Source organism: Falco biarmicus, chromosome 4 (assembly GCF_023638135.1).
Source record: "Falco biarmicus isolate bFalBia1 chromosome 4, bFalBia1.pri, whole genome shotgun sequence".
In the NCBI taxonomy this organism is placed as follows: Eukaryota; Metazoa; Chordata; class Aves; order Falconiformes; family Falconidae; genus Falco; species Falco biarmicus.
The window spans coordinates 88,498,376-88,516,249 of NC_079291.1; the positions used below are offsets into that span (position 1 = coordinate 88,498,376).

At 42.9% G+C, this 17,874-nt stretch overlaps 1 protein-coding gene across 2 annotated transcripts in view; it reads left to right on the forward strand.

Annotated features, from left to right (window-relative positions):
• Positions 1-384: 384 nt before the first annotated feature.
• Positions 385-17,874, forward strand: part of FGD5 (FYVE, RhoGEF and PH domain containing 5) — a 110,114-nt gene continuing 92,624 nt past the window's right edge. For both annotated transcript variants that reach the window (XM_056334432.1, XM_056334433.1), the window contains exons 1-2: positions 385-705; positions 10,261-13,201. In XM_056334432.1, coding sequence (XP_056190407.1) covers positions 693-705; positions 10,261-13,201 — 2,954 coding nt within the window. In that variant the 5' untranslated portion in view covers positions 385-692. The remainder of the gene's footprint in view (positions 706-10,260; positions 13,202-17,874) is intronic.

The window sequence follows — 17,874 nt, forward strand, 5'->3', positions numbered from 1 at the left end:
GTGGACGGGAGGAAAAGGATGAAGAGGGGTAAAAGGATAGCAGGGGAAAGGATGAAGAGGGAAAGGATAGATGGAGGGGATGGAAGGAGGAGGGGGGGACGGAGGAGATATGGGGGGGGAGAAGGCGGGAGGAGGAATGGGGGAGGAGGGCGAGGAAGGCGCAAAGAGGGACCAAGGGCACTGGAAAGGGAGTGGGGGATACGAAAGGGGGGGCACGCGAAAGGCGGGGGCGGAGGACAGGGCAGCCCGCTGCGCCTTTAAATGTTCGCGACTTAGGCTTCCGTGCTGCTTCCACTCCCCACCCCCCCACCCCCCCGGAGCCACCGGCATTGCTCCGCGGCAGAGGATGCCTGCGCGCGCCCGCCCCGCCCCGCCCCGGCCGGCCCGGCCCGGCCCAGCCCAGCTCCGCGCGCCTCCGGCCGTGCGGGGCCCCGGCGCCGGGCGCCGCCACCGCCCCCCGACGGGCCGCGCGCGGGGCAGGGCGGGGGCGCGCCGCGGCGCTGACCGTCCCCGAGCCGGCACCGCCGCCTGCCCAGCCCGCTGCTCCGGGTCCGGCTGCCACGCCCGCGCTCCCGTGCCCCTGGAGGGGCTTGTAGGGCCGGGCTCGTTCGCGAGGGGCGAAGGCGGCGGCGGCCCCCCGGGACCATGCTCTGAGCGCCCGGGGCAGCCAGCGAGCGAAGTTGCGGTGGAAGATGAACAACGCCGGTAAGTGCGCGGGTCCGCCGGGATGGCTGTCCGTCTCCGGACATCTTTTTCCCCAGGGCCGGCAAACGCCGGGCGGGTTTCCTTCCTCCGGTACCGGCACCCTCCTTCGCTCGGGCCGGCACGCCCCGTCCCCGGGGCCAGTATCACTGGGATGGCACCCCTCGTCCAGGCTCTGCTTCTCCGGGGCTTGCACGCGCACAGCCCCCTGCCCCGTCCCGGCACCCCTCCCTCGGGGCCGGCAGCTCCTGGGCCGTGCCACCGGGACTGGCACCTTTGCTCCAGGCCCTCCTCATCCCCCGGCTCAGCAGGTGCTCGCTGGCTCTCCGCGGGGCGCCGCGCACCCCGGGGCTGTGCATCCCCATCGCTCTCCCCGCCGGGACGGGCACAAGCAGCAAGCCCGGGCGCGGCGCGGGTTCCGGGGACAACCAGGCTGGCGGCTCGGGAGGGCTGCGCCCGCTGAGGGCTGCGGCTCTGTGCCCGCTCATGCCTCGGACACACTCAACGAAGCCCTCAGGGTATTTGCTGTGACTTTCTTTCCGAAAGTCTGGGTTTTGAGGAGGTAATGTTTTTTGCAGAATTTTCTCTCCAAGGCAAACCCAGACCCCTCCTCCTTTCTTCTGTGAACTTCCCAGAATTTTTCCTTGATAGAAACTGGGAAGGTGAAAGAGATGGGACGAGAAGGGAGCAGATATGAAAGACAGGACGTTTAACAGTTAAACATTAAAAGAAGTCACTGGAAAATCGGGGCAAACCTTAAATTCTCCATCAACACTTTCTGATATTCAGGGGTGAGGCATGTGTGTAAAAAAGATAAGAATCCAGCAAACAATTATTACTAACGCAGGAGTTACTTAGAAAAATCTAGTGCTGCATCTAGAACTAGAGAGGAAGGGGAATGGTCTTTTTGTGTTAGCCCTGAAATTTTCCGCTTTGTTTAGTTCCAGAAGGTGAATGTTGCTGGGCATCTCACTTGCACAGGTACTTCCCAAAGCCCAGAGATTTCACCGCTACATACCTTGCCCTACAACTGTTGTGTTGGGAGACTGAATCATTGTTTGCCAAAGTGCAGGGAACATAGGATTGGAAAGGATCTTTTAGGTCAAAGCTAGCCCTCTGCTGTTGTATCAGTGTGTCATACCACTCCTCTGAGTTTAAAGCAAAAGGTTCTTTTTCCCCTTGGAGCGGAGAGCAAGACACTCTCCTACCCCAAAAGTGGTGACATTTCCATTCTGTTTTCTGATTCTGTCTGGACTGGACCCTGTCCCTCCATTTGAAAGCTAAGTGAGCCAGCCAAAAATTGCTTGAGCTGTGATGCTCCAACCTCTCTTTCTTCATCTCTCCGTTATTTAGAACTGACTGGCTCAATCTGATCCTGTTGTCTGTGGATGTGCAGTGTAAGGAATATCGGATGTATCCATTTGTAAAGACTTGAATTTCACTAGCAGCTTTTATTTTTCAGAAAGGTAGGACTGAACAGGACTACCTTCGTTACCAAAAGCAGTACCTGTTGTTACAGAACACAAAGTCCATATTACTCCTTCTATTAATTCACCAAATTATATCTTCAGCTAGAACTTTTTAGGTAGCTCTCCTGATAGTCCTCTCACAAAACTGAGAACCTCTTTCCACTGCTAGTTCTAGTTTCCAGACCAGATCCATCTCCATTTATTCTTGTGATTACATTGTCCTTTTGCTTAAAAATAGTTCTTTTCCTCCTCTGGTGTTTACCTCCTGGTTGTATTTATAGAGTGCTCATATCCCTTCTCAGCCTTTTTGTTTTGTACATTCACACAATGCAAGGAATGTCTCTCCCATCAGTGCAAAGCAGAACTTCCTACTGAATCTGGAGGAGAGGGCTATTTATTAACTGGGACAACTCAGGGACCAGCATTAGTGATCTTTGTATTACAGTAAGTAATACATAGCCCCAGTAAGCAGAGTCGTATCTGCACGCGTATATGGTAGCCTTGATCCCACAGAAGTTGAAATAACAGCAGACAGAAAACAGGAAGGGAGATATGGATTATCCTCAGAGATGCGGAACTGATATGAAAAGAAAGATGAAGCAATCCACCCAAGGTCACAGGAAATCTGTGGTAAGAGACAAGAGACAGACCCCCATCTCTCAGCCTCATACATAGGACCTTCCAGCCTCTAAGCACCGACTTGTTTGCCAGGTGCTGAGACGATGCTGCCCATAGGAAGAATGTACAGATGTTAGACTACAGATTGTTCAGAGGTGTAAGCAGACTGTATATTCTTTCAGCTGCTACTGAAAATGTTATAGGAAAAGCTGCCATATGTACCTGTCAGAGAGTTTTAACCAGTATCTTCTTTGGCTCCTAGGAGGCAATATATGAAACAACAGGTGAATATAAGCTGTCCACTGTAGTGTAAAGTTCCTGTTGTGAAGTCATAGCCAAATTGCAAACATCACAAACACTTACAGTTACATTAAAAAGAAATAAAAGCCAGTAGTTTAGAACCAAGATTATTTTGTTGTTGTGTACCTGCAGTTTTTCATAACCAAGTCCCCCAGTCCTACCAAAACTTGTATGTACAGTCTGCTAGAGACAGTGAAAATGCCAGAGAATTTTCAGGATCAAGATTTTTTTGGGTCAAAATCCATCCTTTTCTGATTATATTGTCTTTAGATTTTTTTTTCCCTTCCTCAGCAGTGTTTCTCTGTGAGGTGTTACGCTGTTGTATTATATTTACAGATGTCTGCAATAAAGTTATATAGTAAGAGGAATTTGTAAGCTATTGATCTGGTATCCCAGAGTCATAATGCATTGATCTAATCATAGAGGATGGATTCCAGTAACTGTACAGAACAGCATTTTATTTCTGCAGAGAGGGATGTGCTCGACAGCCCAGTTGTTAATAGTTCAATTAAGATTTGTAAGAAGACAAAAATCCCATGGGATAGTTACTACTGACTATAGGTCTGTCTTCACACTGGTGGAGCCTTCTTGCTATATACAGAGTACTTTTGATCACACATTTGAATAAGAGAGGATAGATGTTTTTAAATATATGAGACTTAAGCAGAAGCTGAAATGCCATTTTCACAAATGCCTGAGGCATTTAGGGGCCAATGATCTGCTGACTTTGAACAGGGTTTCATATCTCAAGTGCCTAAAGTCCCAGTTTTCAGAAGACACTTAAGTACCTGATTCCTGTTCAAGTCAAAGTGGGAGCTGATACCTAAATCTGGACTGAGTTCCCATTTGGAAAGAAGACTTGCACTCCTACATTATTAGAAAATCTGAGTCTAAATACCTTTTCCATTTCAAGTGACTCCCATGCAACTGCTTTCATTTCTTATTTAACTTTCATAATTTCAGACTTTTCTCTGATCATGTGAAGTGATGCATTTACATGCTGTAAAACAAAGAGAACTACTTTTGCAGCTCATACTGCAAAATTAATGATATCTTGGTTATTTATAGTACATTCTGAGATCCTACGAGTAACAGCACTGGTGTTTTATGAGTTGAACCCCTCAAAAGGGTTTATACTTTCCTTGTAAATCATGCTACCTCATCTATTTAATCTCTAACATACTGAAGCAGGTTGCACAGCTTATGCTGGGTACTTAATTCAGAATGACATTGCAGTGGCTTATCTATATAGGCAGCTTTACACACCCTCACTGTCTGACTTGGACAGCTGGCAGAATTGTAATTACAGGTTGGAACCTACTGCTTCTTGTACTGGAAATGTAATACATGAGTTTTAGGAGAGACTCTGCTTGGCTTGCCTTACGTTCCTAGTAGCATTACAATAGTGGTTGGTGCCCATGTTTTGGCCAGGTCCAAAGCCAGCTCTTCCTCTGAAAAGAAGAGCTGTCCATTTCACTTACAGTGAAGCTCCATGTGTTACTTTGATAGGAAGCTCTTGTCTACCACTCTCTCAGTAAGGAGTAAGCACCATGGTCAAAACACAAACCAGCCTGTTAGACAAGCTGCAATAGACACAGGTATAGAATTTCCTCTCTGTCCTGCTTTGTAAGAGCTTGGTGGTGTTTGGTAGCTGAGGTATGGAAGCTTCTACCTATGACTGTACAGTGCAGTCACACTGTTTCCATGAGTTTCTGGGTTTGTGCAGCATTTGGCACATGTGGCTTTTGTCAATGGTATGAGCTCTTAGCACTGTCATGCTTTGACGTGAGAGGAAGTGTGAACATGTTGGCTGCTGGTACAGGGTAGGTTCTTTGTTGTTTCATCTTGTTGCCTGGTTCATAAAATAGAAATGCTACCATGAAATAACTTCTGTCCTTCCTGGTCCGAAGAATTTTTATGTCTGTCATAGTGTTTTGGCAAGTGACATGTAAATTAATTCCTCTATTTGCTGCTGTTCTTATGGTTGCTTATTCCCTCAGTGGTGGGACTTTGCTTTCTTCAAACAGGGAATTTGATCCCAGTCTTTGGAAGAAGTTACAGACTTTCTTGATAAAGGCAACGGTATAGATACAAAGACATACATTGATGCCTATGTAGTATTTTAGTAGCACATTCGGATTTAAAAGAAAAGCATTTATATAACAGAAATAAAGTCTGCTAATTGGCAGTAGTGAATTTCTGTAGTAGTTCTCTCTGTAACGTTATCAAATGGTGGTATGCACAGTCCTGGGACCAAGATTATGTTGATACTGTCCAACATTTCCTTGGTAGGAAAGCAAACAGAAAAGCATCAGATGACAAAGTTCACTTTATGATGTGAAGATTGGTGAAAAGGTAATTAACATAGGAGGCAGGGCAATTATATAAACAGATCTGGATCATTAAGTTGGATCCATTCTAACAAATTACACTTATTGCATATTATAAAGCTATCAGTTTAGAGGCAATGAACAGGTAACACAGCCTTGGGAACACTTTAGAGGTCATAATGGACAAGCAATTTAACCTTATAAAGTAACAAGCTAAAATGGAGAATAGTGAGAACTGGATCTAAGAAAGTACTGAACTCTGTAGACAGCATTATCAGTACCCACTGTGAAATTCATCCCGTAGGTCTGCCCTGTGTATTTTATAGGGGCTATTGGAAAATTGGAAAAGGTTCAGAAAAAATCCAAAAGAAAAGACTGCAAAGATCTAACGAGTTAATTTGTTTAGTTTACCAGAAAGAAGAATGTACCAAGACATAGCTGTAGGGAAGTATAGGTCTTCCCTAAAGAAATACCGAATAATAAAAAGAGTCTTCAACTCAGTGGAAGAAACAATAACAGATGTTGGAGATAGAAGCCAGGCAGCACTAACTGGAAATAAGAGCTTTATTTTAAAAATGAGCAATTTATTACAGGAATCAGATAAGGATGATATTAAGGTATATAGTCCACCTTTTGCTGACTTCAGACCAAAGCTGTGTAGATGGCAAGTTTTAATATAGCTCGGTGAAATTCTACAGCTCCTGATCAGAGCTGAATAAGTCTTTCTGATGCCCTTGTCTGGCTGTTCTCCTTCTACCTCCTGTTTCTTAGGCACTTTCCATCTGTGGATTTCAGTCCCTTCCTCCTGGTCAGAAGCAGTGACAAACAGGACTTGTGTGCATTGGTTCCCACTGGGATTCTAGGTTTGGTGCAGTCTCATCCCACTGTTGCAGTGTGGTCCCTCCACCTGCGTTGTCACTTCCATCCATAAGCTCTGTAGATCCCTGAACTATGCAGTGCATTTCTGTCCTTTGTCCTCAGTGTCTCTCCTATTTTAACATATGTCTGAGCTGAATTAATGCCAAAGGCCTGAAGAAAACACAGGTCTACAAAAGTTTGTTGGTTAGAAAAAGCTACTTTCAGCAACTTAAGAGATGCCTGAACTGAATTGTGGCACCACCCAAGGCTGGAACTAGTATCTGCAGTGTAGAGCTGAGTAATTTCCTGGGCAACTATCAAAACCCATGGGCCTGGGGCATGTCTACAAATATTCCTGCAAATGTGAAATCTCAGTGTTTAACTAGGTCTTCACCCAAAAACCAGCTGCTTGATAGGGGTGTGTTGGTGTTAGTACATATGGTCCCTTAAAAGCCTTAATTAAATTCTAGGCTAATTCCTAAATCTGGAGAACATTTCAAAGTGGGTAGTTGCAGTGTCTCAGGCAATACCCCACTACAAAATGTTTATTGTTTCTAATAAACGCTTTGAACAGTGAGGGCTGTATGGGTTGATTGTCATTCCAGGAGAGCTGCTAGGCTACTTTTCACCGCTTAGAAACTTGGTGGGGAGGAGAGTAATGTCATTTCATATGGGCCATGGCAGGAATGGAACCATGCTGAAGTGCAGTTTTGCCTGAAGGAAGGTGGGTAAGGAGAGGAAAAGGTCCTTGTCAGTACAAGGAAGCATCGAACAATAAGGGGAGGAGCAGGCTAAAGAAATTCCTATTCCCTAAGAGTTTCCTTTTAAGCACAAGGTGGGTGTGTCTCCCTCCAACATAAACCACATCCTAAAATAAACATGCACAATTATTTGTGAACATACACATTCCTTATGGTGCAGTGTTGTTTTGTGTCCATTTGGAAGTTACAGCCAGAACCTTTCAAGTGCCTCAGACAACAAAAGAAGCAGAAATTTAAGCAGAATGAAATTGAGTTGATAAAAGGCAAAGAGCTGTGCTTTCTTTTCAGTAATTGGGTTATTTTTTTAAACAAACACTTGTACTCTTCCCACTGCCTCCCCCTTCCCCTAAAAAAAACAAACACCCCCCCCCCCAAAAAAAACCCCAAAACCAAAAAAAACACAACCAAAAAAAAAAAAAAAGAAAAAACTTGGTTAAGGAGCCTCGTGAAAGAAGGGCAAGATCAATGCACGGAACAGTTAGGAAAAAACTGGAAGGAATCAGTAGTGACCAGTAGCTGGCACAAGTGGGTCAGAGTAGGACATCACAATGCCTATTATTACCGTACTATGAAAGGGTCCATTACCATAAGTGCTCTTCTTCTAGCAATGTTACTGAAGGTAGCAGAAGGAAAAACTCAGGATTACTTGGTTCCTTTTGCTGTATAAAATTATCACTGGAGGGAAAGTAAGTAACTGTGTTTAAGCTATTTATTTTTTTAAGTGTGTCTGCATGGTTATTTTACATAAAGAAAATGACTTCATTACATTATTTTATTTCAAATTTGTTCCTAAGACAAAGCCTGGGAGATCCTAGCATTCTCTGCAGTCCAGTCTTTTTCTTATTACTCAGTGTTTCAGTACAGACACTCCATCTGACAAGAGGATGGGAATGCAGAGACTGTGCTCAAGCCTTGTCACATCCCAGGAATGGAGTAGGTATATTTGTGTCCTGCTCTTGGACAGACATTCCTAGGAAAAGCCAGACACTGTAGGAAGTGGTGTAATACCTCCAAAGTGATTTTTCTTCCTTGAGGTTAGTCCTAAAAATGCCTCATTATGGTGCTAAGGGGTGCATTGCACATTTCTGGTGGAAAAGGTGTAAGGAATCAGTTCTAGCTAATCAAAATTTCATGCATTTTACTACCAGAAAGTTAGTTTAGGATGTTCAGTCATTGCAATAACTGATTTAAAAATCCAAAAGGTAGATCTGGCTGGGGAGCCAGGCTTACAAGACACTCAGCCCACTTCAATTCCTTCCCTGTGTTTTAACAGTTTTCAGCACTCTGCAGCCTTTAATTGCTGCAGACTTGCTGCTGGCTGCAACAGAAGCAACGGTACTTCAGCAGTGGTGGAGTGTTTGGCATGTAACATTTCTGAAATAATCTGGAGGGAAAGATTAGCTACCCATTCTGTGATTTCAATAGTTAGACAGATACTGTGCAGCTCAAAGCAGCAGTGGATACTGTGAAACAAGAGTACACACTACAGTACTGGAGACTGACGAATACGCGGTTCTCTCCCTCCTTTTCCACAAGTTGTTTTAAGCCTCCCACATTTGAAGCTGGATCAGATAAAACCCCAGATACAGAATAATTCTTAATCAGTATATGCAATAAGGTGCCTTATTAGAACAGACTTTTCATTCCTGGGCTGAGCTGAGCTCACTGACTCAGTTTTTAGCTTACATGAAATCTCTCTGGTGTCTCATAATTCTAGAAACACTGTGGTCTGGTTTATCAGAATGCCAAATTGCCAGCATCTTTCTGAGTATTGGAAGAAATTTCAGCAAGGTTAAGAAGATCTGAAGAAACAGCCTCTTGTATCTCCCAGAGTAATGAAACAAGTATGCCAGTATTAGTTCAATAAAAATTACTTCAGTCGGACTAAGATAAAAATAGGAAAAGTACTGTGACACCAAATATCATAACAATCAGAAAATAATTTTTAAGCAGTTTGTATTCAGTATTACTCTGTTATTAGTATGAAGCACAGCTGAATTGTAATTGTTTTCAGTTCCAGATGTCAAAAGTCTGCATTCCAAAATACTCAAAATGTAACAGCACAGTAGCTACACTTTCTGAAACATGATTTAGGATAGGATTTCACACAGGAACCGTGTCCTAAATGGTATCTCTTGAGATGCTGTTTCCTTATTTCCTGTGTGTAGGGCATGAGGATTTTGCACAAGGACTTGTTCCTGGCTCTCATGATGAAACTGTCCTGTGCTTTTCCTTGCAATGGGGAGCTCCCCTTTTTCCACTAAAATGTGTTAATTAAAATTATAAAAAGATATTTCTGATTAATTAACTATGTAATTACCTATTGATGGCTAGGAGACATTATAAGAGCAAAACCCCTTCTCTTTACTTGTTACCATCTGTAACCATTTGGTGCACTGGCTTCTTTACATATTTCATCTCATCTAAAATCTCATGAGGGAGGATCCCTATTGTTGCCTATTTTTGCAGCCTTTCAGCATTTCATTTAGTTAGTTAAAGAATATAAATTTCAGGACCAAGACAGCGGGAAATGGCTGTGGCACATAAACTGTACTGTGAGTAAAATGGCCATACATGACGTAATTAATCTAGTTTCAATCTAGTTTATTGTCAATCTATTTGAATTCCCCTACATGTGTCAGCACTTCCGCTAGAAATAGTTAAGAGACTCTGGCTGGCCTTATTTTGCACGATAATTCACTTTTTTAACAGCATATTTTGACATTCAGAGAAGATTATACCTGCAAGGGGTCCTGGCATTTACAGGAGGATGGGAGACCTTTTGACTGAAGAAAGGACTGAAGAAGCTGTATACTGAAAACTGAACTTAAGTTTAAACCAGTAACTCTTTTCATGTTTTGGGCTGAAGTATTTCATTCAGTGCATTGTAACTCAGCTACATAATCAATGGAAAGTATTAGCTGAGCTTTCAGCAGACCATCTTACGCCTTATGATTATGTTGTTTGACAAATAAAATGTAACTCCATATTTTGTTCCATGGTAGTGGCGGATGGGAAGGCTGTGTGTCTGGGCACCAAGCGCTCACTTGAATTTAGCTGAAGAACTCCTTCATTTCCCTTTTCAGAGCTGAGCATTTTATTGGCTGGAATCCTTCTGCATTAGAAGTCATTGGTATAAGATAAAGTGTGATGTAGGATATATTCTGATGGCTTTTTTAAGAAACCAAGATGACTAACATGGCTTTTCTCTCTTTTCTCCAGAAATCACAAAGCCACCACTAGCACCGAAACCAAAGATTATTGGTCATCTTTCTCCAGTAGCTGTCTCCAAATTTTCTCCTTCACTGCCAAGGGCTGATACTCTTCATAACCTGAGCTCTATGTCTAGGGGTCCCAAACCACCTATTGCTCCCAAGCCAAAATTCTCAGCTGACAGTGAGGGCAAATCCAGTGTTTATACCAACAATAACTTAAATAAATGCTCAAATGGGAAACTGGTGTGTCTTGATGGAGAGCTGTATGAAGGAAACCAGTGCAATGCTGATTGCCCAGAATCTGAGGCGGATAATGAATACATTGTAGTTCCTGAAACTCAGCTGACCAGCAAAGACTGTAATGACTTGGAACATGAGCATGATCTGAACCTAGATTCCTCTGAGGAAAATGAAGTCTTGGAAACTCCAGAAGAGGTAGGGAGGGAAAAGGATAACATTGCTAATGATGAGGATACCAGCAATCGAGACGTTACCGAAGATGAGCACTGTAACTCTTCAGATATTGCTGAACCAATGGAACCAGACTCTGAAGAGTCAACCAGAGACTGTGACCAGTCTGAAGCACTTTGTGAGGAGTCCTCAGATGCCCCCGATGGGGATAAAGATGCTTTCAAGAATGTAGATGAAGATGAGGATGTTGTAAGTGATTGTAGTGAAACAAAAAACAAGGAGGCAACTCCTAACAACCTGGAACTCTTTACAGACAACAGTGATTGTAAGACTGACAGTGATAACATTTTGAGTAGAGATGAGGAACTAAAGGGTGATATCTGTAAAGATACAATTTTAATGCCACTACCTGAAGATGAATCGATCCCAGGTTGTGAGAAGGCAGGGCAGGAAGAACGGCCCGCGATTTTAGAAAAGGGAGATGAGTGTCTAGCACATGATGGTGACCACGGTGTGCATGCAGAGCTTGATTTGAACATGGAGGGGGAGTTAGAAAATGATGACTGTGCAAGCCCTGACGTGCTGCCTGATGAGGCCAGTGAAGAAGCAGCTCCTGGCTTAGAACCATGTGAAAATCAACCCAGCACTGAAAATGGTTTAGGAGAATCCATCCATCAAGCAGCAGCCGAAGAGGAGGAAGCAGACACAGATGAGCACAGTAATACAAACACAGGAAATGCCAGTGATACCTGCCAGATCACTGAGAGGAGAGGTGAGGAGAAGACACCAGAGGTAGCCTGTGAAGCAAGCGAAGACTCTGGGAAAGAGGAGGAAGAAACTGTGAATGCAGAGAATACGGATGCTGCCTGTCAGATTGCTCCTTGTGAGAATGAATGTGGTGAGGGAGTACCCATGGAACATTCAGATGAGAATCTTCAAACAGAAGGGACCTCTCTGGATGAAGAGGGTGTGATCTCCAATAGTCTACCTAGTAGTCCAGGGATGGACCCAGAGCTGGAAGATACGCCTGCTGAAGAGCACAGTGAAAATATTGTGGAAACCTCTAAGTCAGATGAGCTGCAACTTGAAGACAATGAGTTGGAAGCAAACAGCCTCAGCAAACGTGTCCCAAGTCCACCTCAACAGGTCCCACTTGAGGAAGAGTTAGAAGTCCGTAAGCATGGGAAAATGAATGCAGAATGTGGGACCAAACACATCTTGCATGAAAATCTAGCAGTCCCTGAAGTGGTCATTGTGCCTGAAGATTCAGAGGAAAGAGAAACTAGCAGTGATTCCTTAGATGACCCTTATGTGCTTCCTGCAGAAAATGAAATTGCTCATGATGGGCAGACTGATTTAGGAACTGATTACAGTAAAAGGGATGGATTGGGCATGGATGGTGAAAACAACTTGCTGCCCGTTGATTGTAAAAGCATTGTCACTAGAACACGGTCGCTCTCTGGGAAAATGCCAGGCTATGTCCCAGAAACTGTTCCAGAAGAAGCTGGACCTGAAACTGATTTACCATCTTCCTGCAATGGCTCTGGGACAGAAGTTGTAAGCAATAATTTACTGTCAGTGGAAGGAAAACCAACGGAAGCCAACAGAGCATTACCAACCAAGTCAAGACGTTTCATTTTATATCCTCGATCTTATTCTGTTGAAGGGAGAGAGATACCTGTCTCTGTTTACAGAGAAAGTGATGGCTGTGTACTGGATGATGGTAGAATAAAAAGGACAGAAGACAACTTGTCTTTGCCTTGTGTCAATGGTTCCTCAGGTAGTTTTTCCCAGAGAAATCACCTTTCATCATGTGGCTTATCTACTCCATCCTCAGTTGTTGATATACCACCTCCTTTTGAACTTGCCTACATCACCAAAAAGCCAATCACTAAAAGTTCCCCTTCACTTTTGATAGAGAATGACTCACCTGATAAGTATTCCAAGAAAAAGAAATCTTCCTTTAAGAGGTTCCTCACTCTAAAATTCAAGAAGAAAACTGAAAGTAAAGTCCATGTAGATGTTAATGTTTCCTCTTCAAGGTCCTCGTCAGAGTCCAGCTATCACGGGCCTCCAAGGCTGATGGACCTGGACAGGAGGAGCCTAAGTAGTTCACCTCAACTAAAATCACATGTGGGGAAGCTCCGTGCATCTGAGTCTCCCTCAGCTGTTCTTTTCTATAAGGATGGTAAAAGAAAAGGAACGCCCAAGTCCTTCAGCAAGAGTGTTTCAAGGGTGGAGTCCTTTGAGGACAGGTCCAGGCCTCCTTTCATGCCACTCCCATTAACAAAACCTAGGTCCATTTCTTTTCCCAATGCTGACACATCTGACTATGAGAACATTCCTGCTATGAGCTCTGACTATGAAAACATACAGATTCCTCCTCGAAGATCCACCAGAGCAGGAACTTTTACTGAGTTTTTTGAAGATCCCAGCAGGGCATTGTCTGCTGCTAATGAGAATGACGGCTATGTGGATATGAGCAGCTTTACTGGCTTTGAGAACAAGCAGCAAACCACAGACCAGGAAACAGAAAGGTACTGTAATAAATTATTATGTAAGACCTGCTAACCCTGGCCAAACAGGCAAGGCCTCCCCTGCTAGGTGTCATAGGCAGGTCCTCCATGTTGCTTGGCTTATACCCCTTCTCAGGAAATGCTTACAAGACAGTTTGGAAGAACACAAGATAAGCCTTTTTCAGTGAAAATAAAAAGACACCAGATTAACTCTTTACCTTGTAAATGTATGCTAGCAAGTCCAGTGGATCTGGACCCTATGGTTTATAAATACAAACCAAAGAATGTTTAAAAACATTTATTTTATCCAACGGATCTAATTTTTTGTGGCTTGTGGGGTGGGGGCAGGGGGAAAAGCTTGCTTTGTTCTTCAGTAAGAAACATTTCTGTCTTGACTGAATGAAAAAAGAGCCTATTTGCTGGAAGGGTTCCTGCTTCAATTTTTCATTCCTGTCAATTTCTCAAAGCAACACTATATATGTAACTTCTCTTTCCAAGTACATCAGTTAAGTGTAGACCAGAAAACCCCAAATCATGAACTAAGACTAGACAATTTTAGAAGTTGCTTTAAAACCTATCATTATGCCCCTTTGACAGAGCTGCTGGTTTATAAATTAATTAAATAGCTCTGTCTGAAATCACATTCATTGCTAACATTAATAACAATCTGTGATCCTATTCCATTAGATTATTTGCAAACAATAAAATGTCCTTTTCATAGTTACACAGGAGCAATGCATTCAAGACCTTTGAATTTGTCATCAGATTATAGCATATAATCAGTGGAGTGCAGAGGTGTAAGAAGAGTGTTTTCCATTAAGTTCATGTTAAACAGGTAATGAGAAAACAAGGTGCAAAGCAAATGAATGAAAAGGAATGTCTTTAATGCAGTTATATTTTGTTAGAGCTGTGTAAAAAAGATAAAACATCTTAAAAGCAAGGTTTTCCTGTCCATTTTCATCTATAATTCTAAAGATTTAATACTCCTGCTTTTTTGCAACATTTATTTTTTCTGCTCCTCTCCCTTGTCATTATGAATGGAAAAAACCATGGGCATTTCACACATCCCTCTTTTGATATTTCAGACTTGGGGAGTAAAAGAACTTTTCTTTAACACCTCTGAGTGAGTCTTGCAAACCATTCCTAAAACAAGAATGATGTACAGTGCTTTGTCTTTCTGAGAGGCAAGAACTGGCAGGGGAGGGGGAGGTATGACAAAGGGACAGAGATTGCATCAGTGGTTAAGCTGTCGATCAAAACATGTCTGAAGCTGAGGGGTCTGGGATGCAGGTCTGTGGTTTAGCTTCGGAGATGTTGGCTGCCTCCAGCGTTGGGAGCCCCAGTGGTGTTGACACTGGGACATGGTGGGGTACAGTGCAGCTTCACAAAGCACACAGCTACATCCCTAGAGCTCTGCTTGGAAAAGCCGGTCAGTTCTTTGTGTCCATTAAATGCCACCCATTTTAGGTAGTTCTTGAAGAACCAAGTTTAAAATATTAAAACTATGTCAGTTGCTGTGACTTGGGCCCATTTATGAACTTCTGGTGGAAGCCTGTTTTTTCAAAGGGAGAGCCAATCCAAACTGGTTCAGGAAGCCTCAAGGTCAAAAAGTGAACATAGTTTTTCAGTCTGCTGCTTGTTGTGCATGTAGTTTTTGCTGTTGGGGGAGAAATGAAGGCTAGGCTCCTGAACAACCCCTTTATCAAGATAATCAGGATGGAGGGGAAGAACATCAGGCAGGCAGCGATATACGTGCATTGCTGCTGAGGTACCTCTTATTTGCTGTATTTGTTGGGATGTTTCGGCCAGAGACATACCTGAAAAGGTTTGATGAAATGTAAATGGGTAATACACATCCAGTGGCATAATATACTTGGAGAAACAGTGTATGGTCTAATCGTAAAGCAAAGCAAACTGTACAAGTGCACGTACATGAACCTATTTACACATGCATATATGATGTATAGACATGGATGTTTTATTTCCTGCTAAGGCAGTTCTGCCTAAAATCTCTCTCAATGGATTTGAGCTTTCTAATATGAATGCCTATCAAACACAGCTCTACCACAACCACACCGGGATAAAAGTTACTTTGAACTCAAGCCTCGGGATATGAGCAGGCTGATTTCAACCATTTGAGAGTACAAGTGTGTTGGATTAAACCGTTGCAATACATGAGACTTGAGCCCATGAACTTCCCTTTGGTGCATTCACCTGCAGAGCCCTGGTGTTTAGCATCTGCTGATACCTTGTGGAATTGCTACGTTTTTGATGAATGGCCAAGTACAACTCTTTTTATTACACTTCAGAGAACAGAATGTGAGAGTGCTATTAAAGATTATAATAATATGGGAACCTCCACTACTGTGTGTGATTGGGGAAAAGCGGGGCAAGTGGGGGCCTTACATAAATTGACAGAATGAGAAGAGTCACTGTTCAATTTTCTTGCTTAAAAGGAAAGACCACGTGGAGTAGATTTAAGATAATTTCTAATTAGAGGCAATCAAGTTTATAGAAAAAGTCAATAGCAAAAGGGTTCTAGAAATATATCTTAGAATTACCATTGCCAGAATAGAACTTGGAATATTGTCCCCTGAAGGGCAGTTATTGTGTATCCCCAAAATTTAGTTATCTGGTATTAACAATTAAACTCTGATTTGAGTGTATGACAATATAGGTAATCATTAGTATTCTGTACAGTGAAGAAATAATGGGACAGAAGTGGAATTGGACAAAATTCCCCTGATCTTTCCCCAGTCCACATAGCCTATATCAGACTCAATTTTCATTTGTTTTTGAAAAGTCACTTTCCAGCCCCCTTTCTCTGAAGAGCTGCCCTACAAAGTACAAAGCAACACAAACCAGTTGTTCAGGCTGAAAGCAAGACAGCTGTGCCCCACCTCTGGAACAGCACACTGTAAACTGTAGCATTGCCTTGACCCTCAACAGCTACAAGTCAGAGCAATTTCACCAAAGTTACTTGCTAAACTTTCATCGGATGAGAGTCAGTTAGAATTAAAGTACTCTGGCACGTCTTAAAAAATTGCTTCACTAACCCAGCTTGACCTTCAGAGCATTAGCTGCGCATATGGCAGTGTGATAAACATCAAGGGGATGGGAAAGCGATACCTCAAACACTTATTTCATAGTCTACCACAGTACCATTTCCAGTGCTTTTAGGAGAGATTGAGAGAGTCTTTTATCAGGGTTTAGATAAGATCAGGAAGATGGCATGGGTTGGGTGTTTTCAGTTCATTTCCCCTTTTTGCTTTCTACTTAGTCCATGATTTGGATTTACCAGGTGTGCTAAGTCTCAATCCTTCTTTCTGCTAAGATGCTCAAAACCCAGAAAGGAAAAAAGATAGGGAGAAGAGAGGAATAAAAGGAATATACCTGCAGTTCCACAGATAATGCCACTGTGATGTTGAACATTCATAAGAAATGAGCTAAAAGCCCATGTTGCTGTTACCTGTACAGTCCTATACCCTTCTACATAAAATGGTCATCTATACATACTAGAAGAACCTCAGTCTCATCATTGTACTTAAACAACAGCAGGACTTGATTAGACTTTGACTGTCAAGGGAATTCTTGAGGGCCAGTGTGGGGATTCCAGTGCTCTGTGCAATGACACGAAGGCTCATGGTAATTCCCAGTAAGTCTCTAGTCTCATGCCTTGCAGTCTTATGCCTGTAAATTACTCCCAAGGCTCTGACTTTCCACTCCTTTTCAAGACATATGGTACCTGATTCTTCTCAGCTTTAGTACAGTCAAGAAAACTGATAACCTCTTCAGTATCCTGTTCCTTTGTAAATGTGTTTTATTCCCAAGGCATGTGCTTCTTTAAGGAAAAGATGGAGAAAAATTTGTCTTTGGTAGAAAGTCAGGGAAAAAACACAGTTTATGCGTGTCAGGCAAGTGATACTTTTCCTTTAATTTGGCCAGACAAAGCAGGAATGCACAGGTGCTTAGAGACTGATAGAACACTGTCAGTACCTGAACTGCTAGCGTTGGAGAGGATGCTTCATGGGTAAGCAGCTACATTAAAAGATTTGTAAGCAACCCTCTTTGCACACAGCCATAGTCAGTCTGCGCTTCTGCCAGGCCTACGCACAAGATCACAGATTATATCAGTGCAGATCAATTCCAAAATGTATACCAAAATTGTATTATAGATAGACAGCAATAGAACCACTGCCTGTGGTTGATGGGCCATAGAGAGTTCAAATACCCCTCCTTTAAAAGGAGAAAAATCCAGTGGATGAGCAGTTACTTCTCCTCCAATGAGTATTTAGCTGTCCCCTTGCTCACAACTGGATTCATCAACCTGCGTTCTGTCAAATTATGCCACTTAAATGATTATATCCTCTGTGCTGCCTGCAGGTCATCAGTCACTGATCAGCTCCAAGACTGCAGTCAGGGACAGTCTGTATGACCATCTATTCTCTACCCTTCTGTAACATACACCAAAAAAAGCCTAACAAAAGCTAAGCATAATCAACATCTTCAAACATGAATTCTCCACCTAAAAATGGTCTGAATAATATGCTACTCAGACCTTCATATGCCCTTAAGCTTAAGGTGAAAATTAAACCATTAGAGTCAATTTCCTCCAAAACAGTACATGTTTTTAACCAATAAAATCAAGATGTCATATTCCTGGCGCGCTCTGCTCCTTCAAATGAGAAGCACAT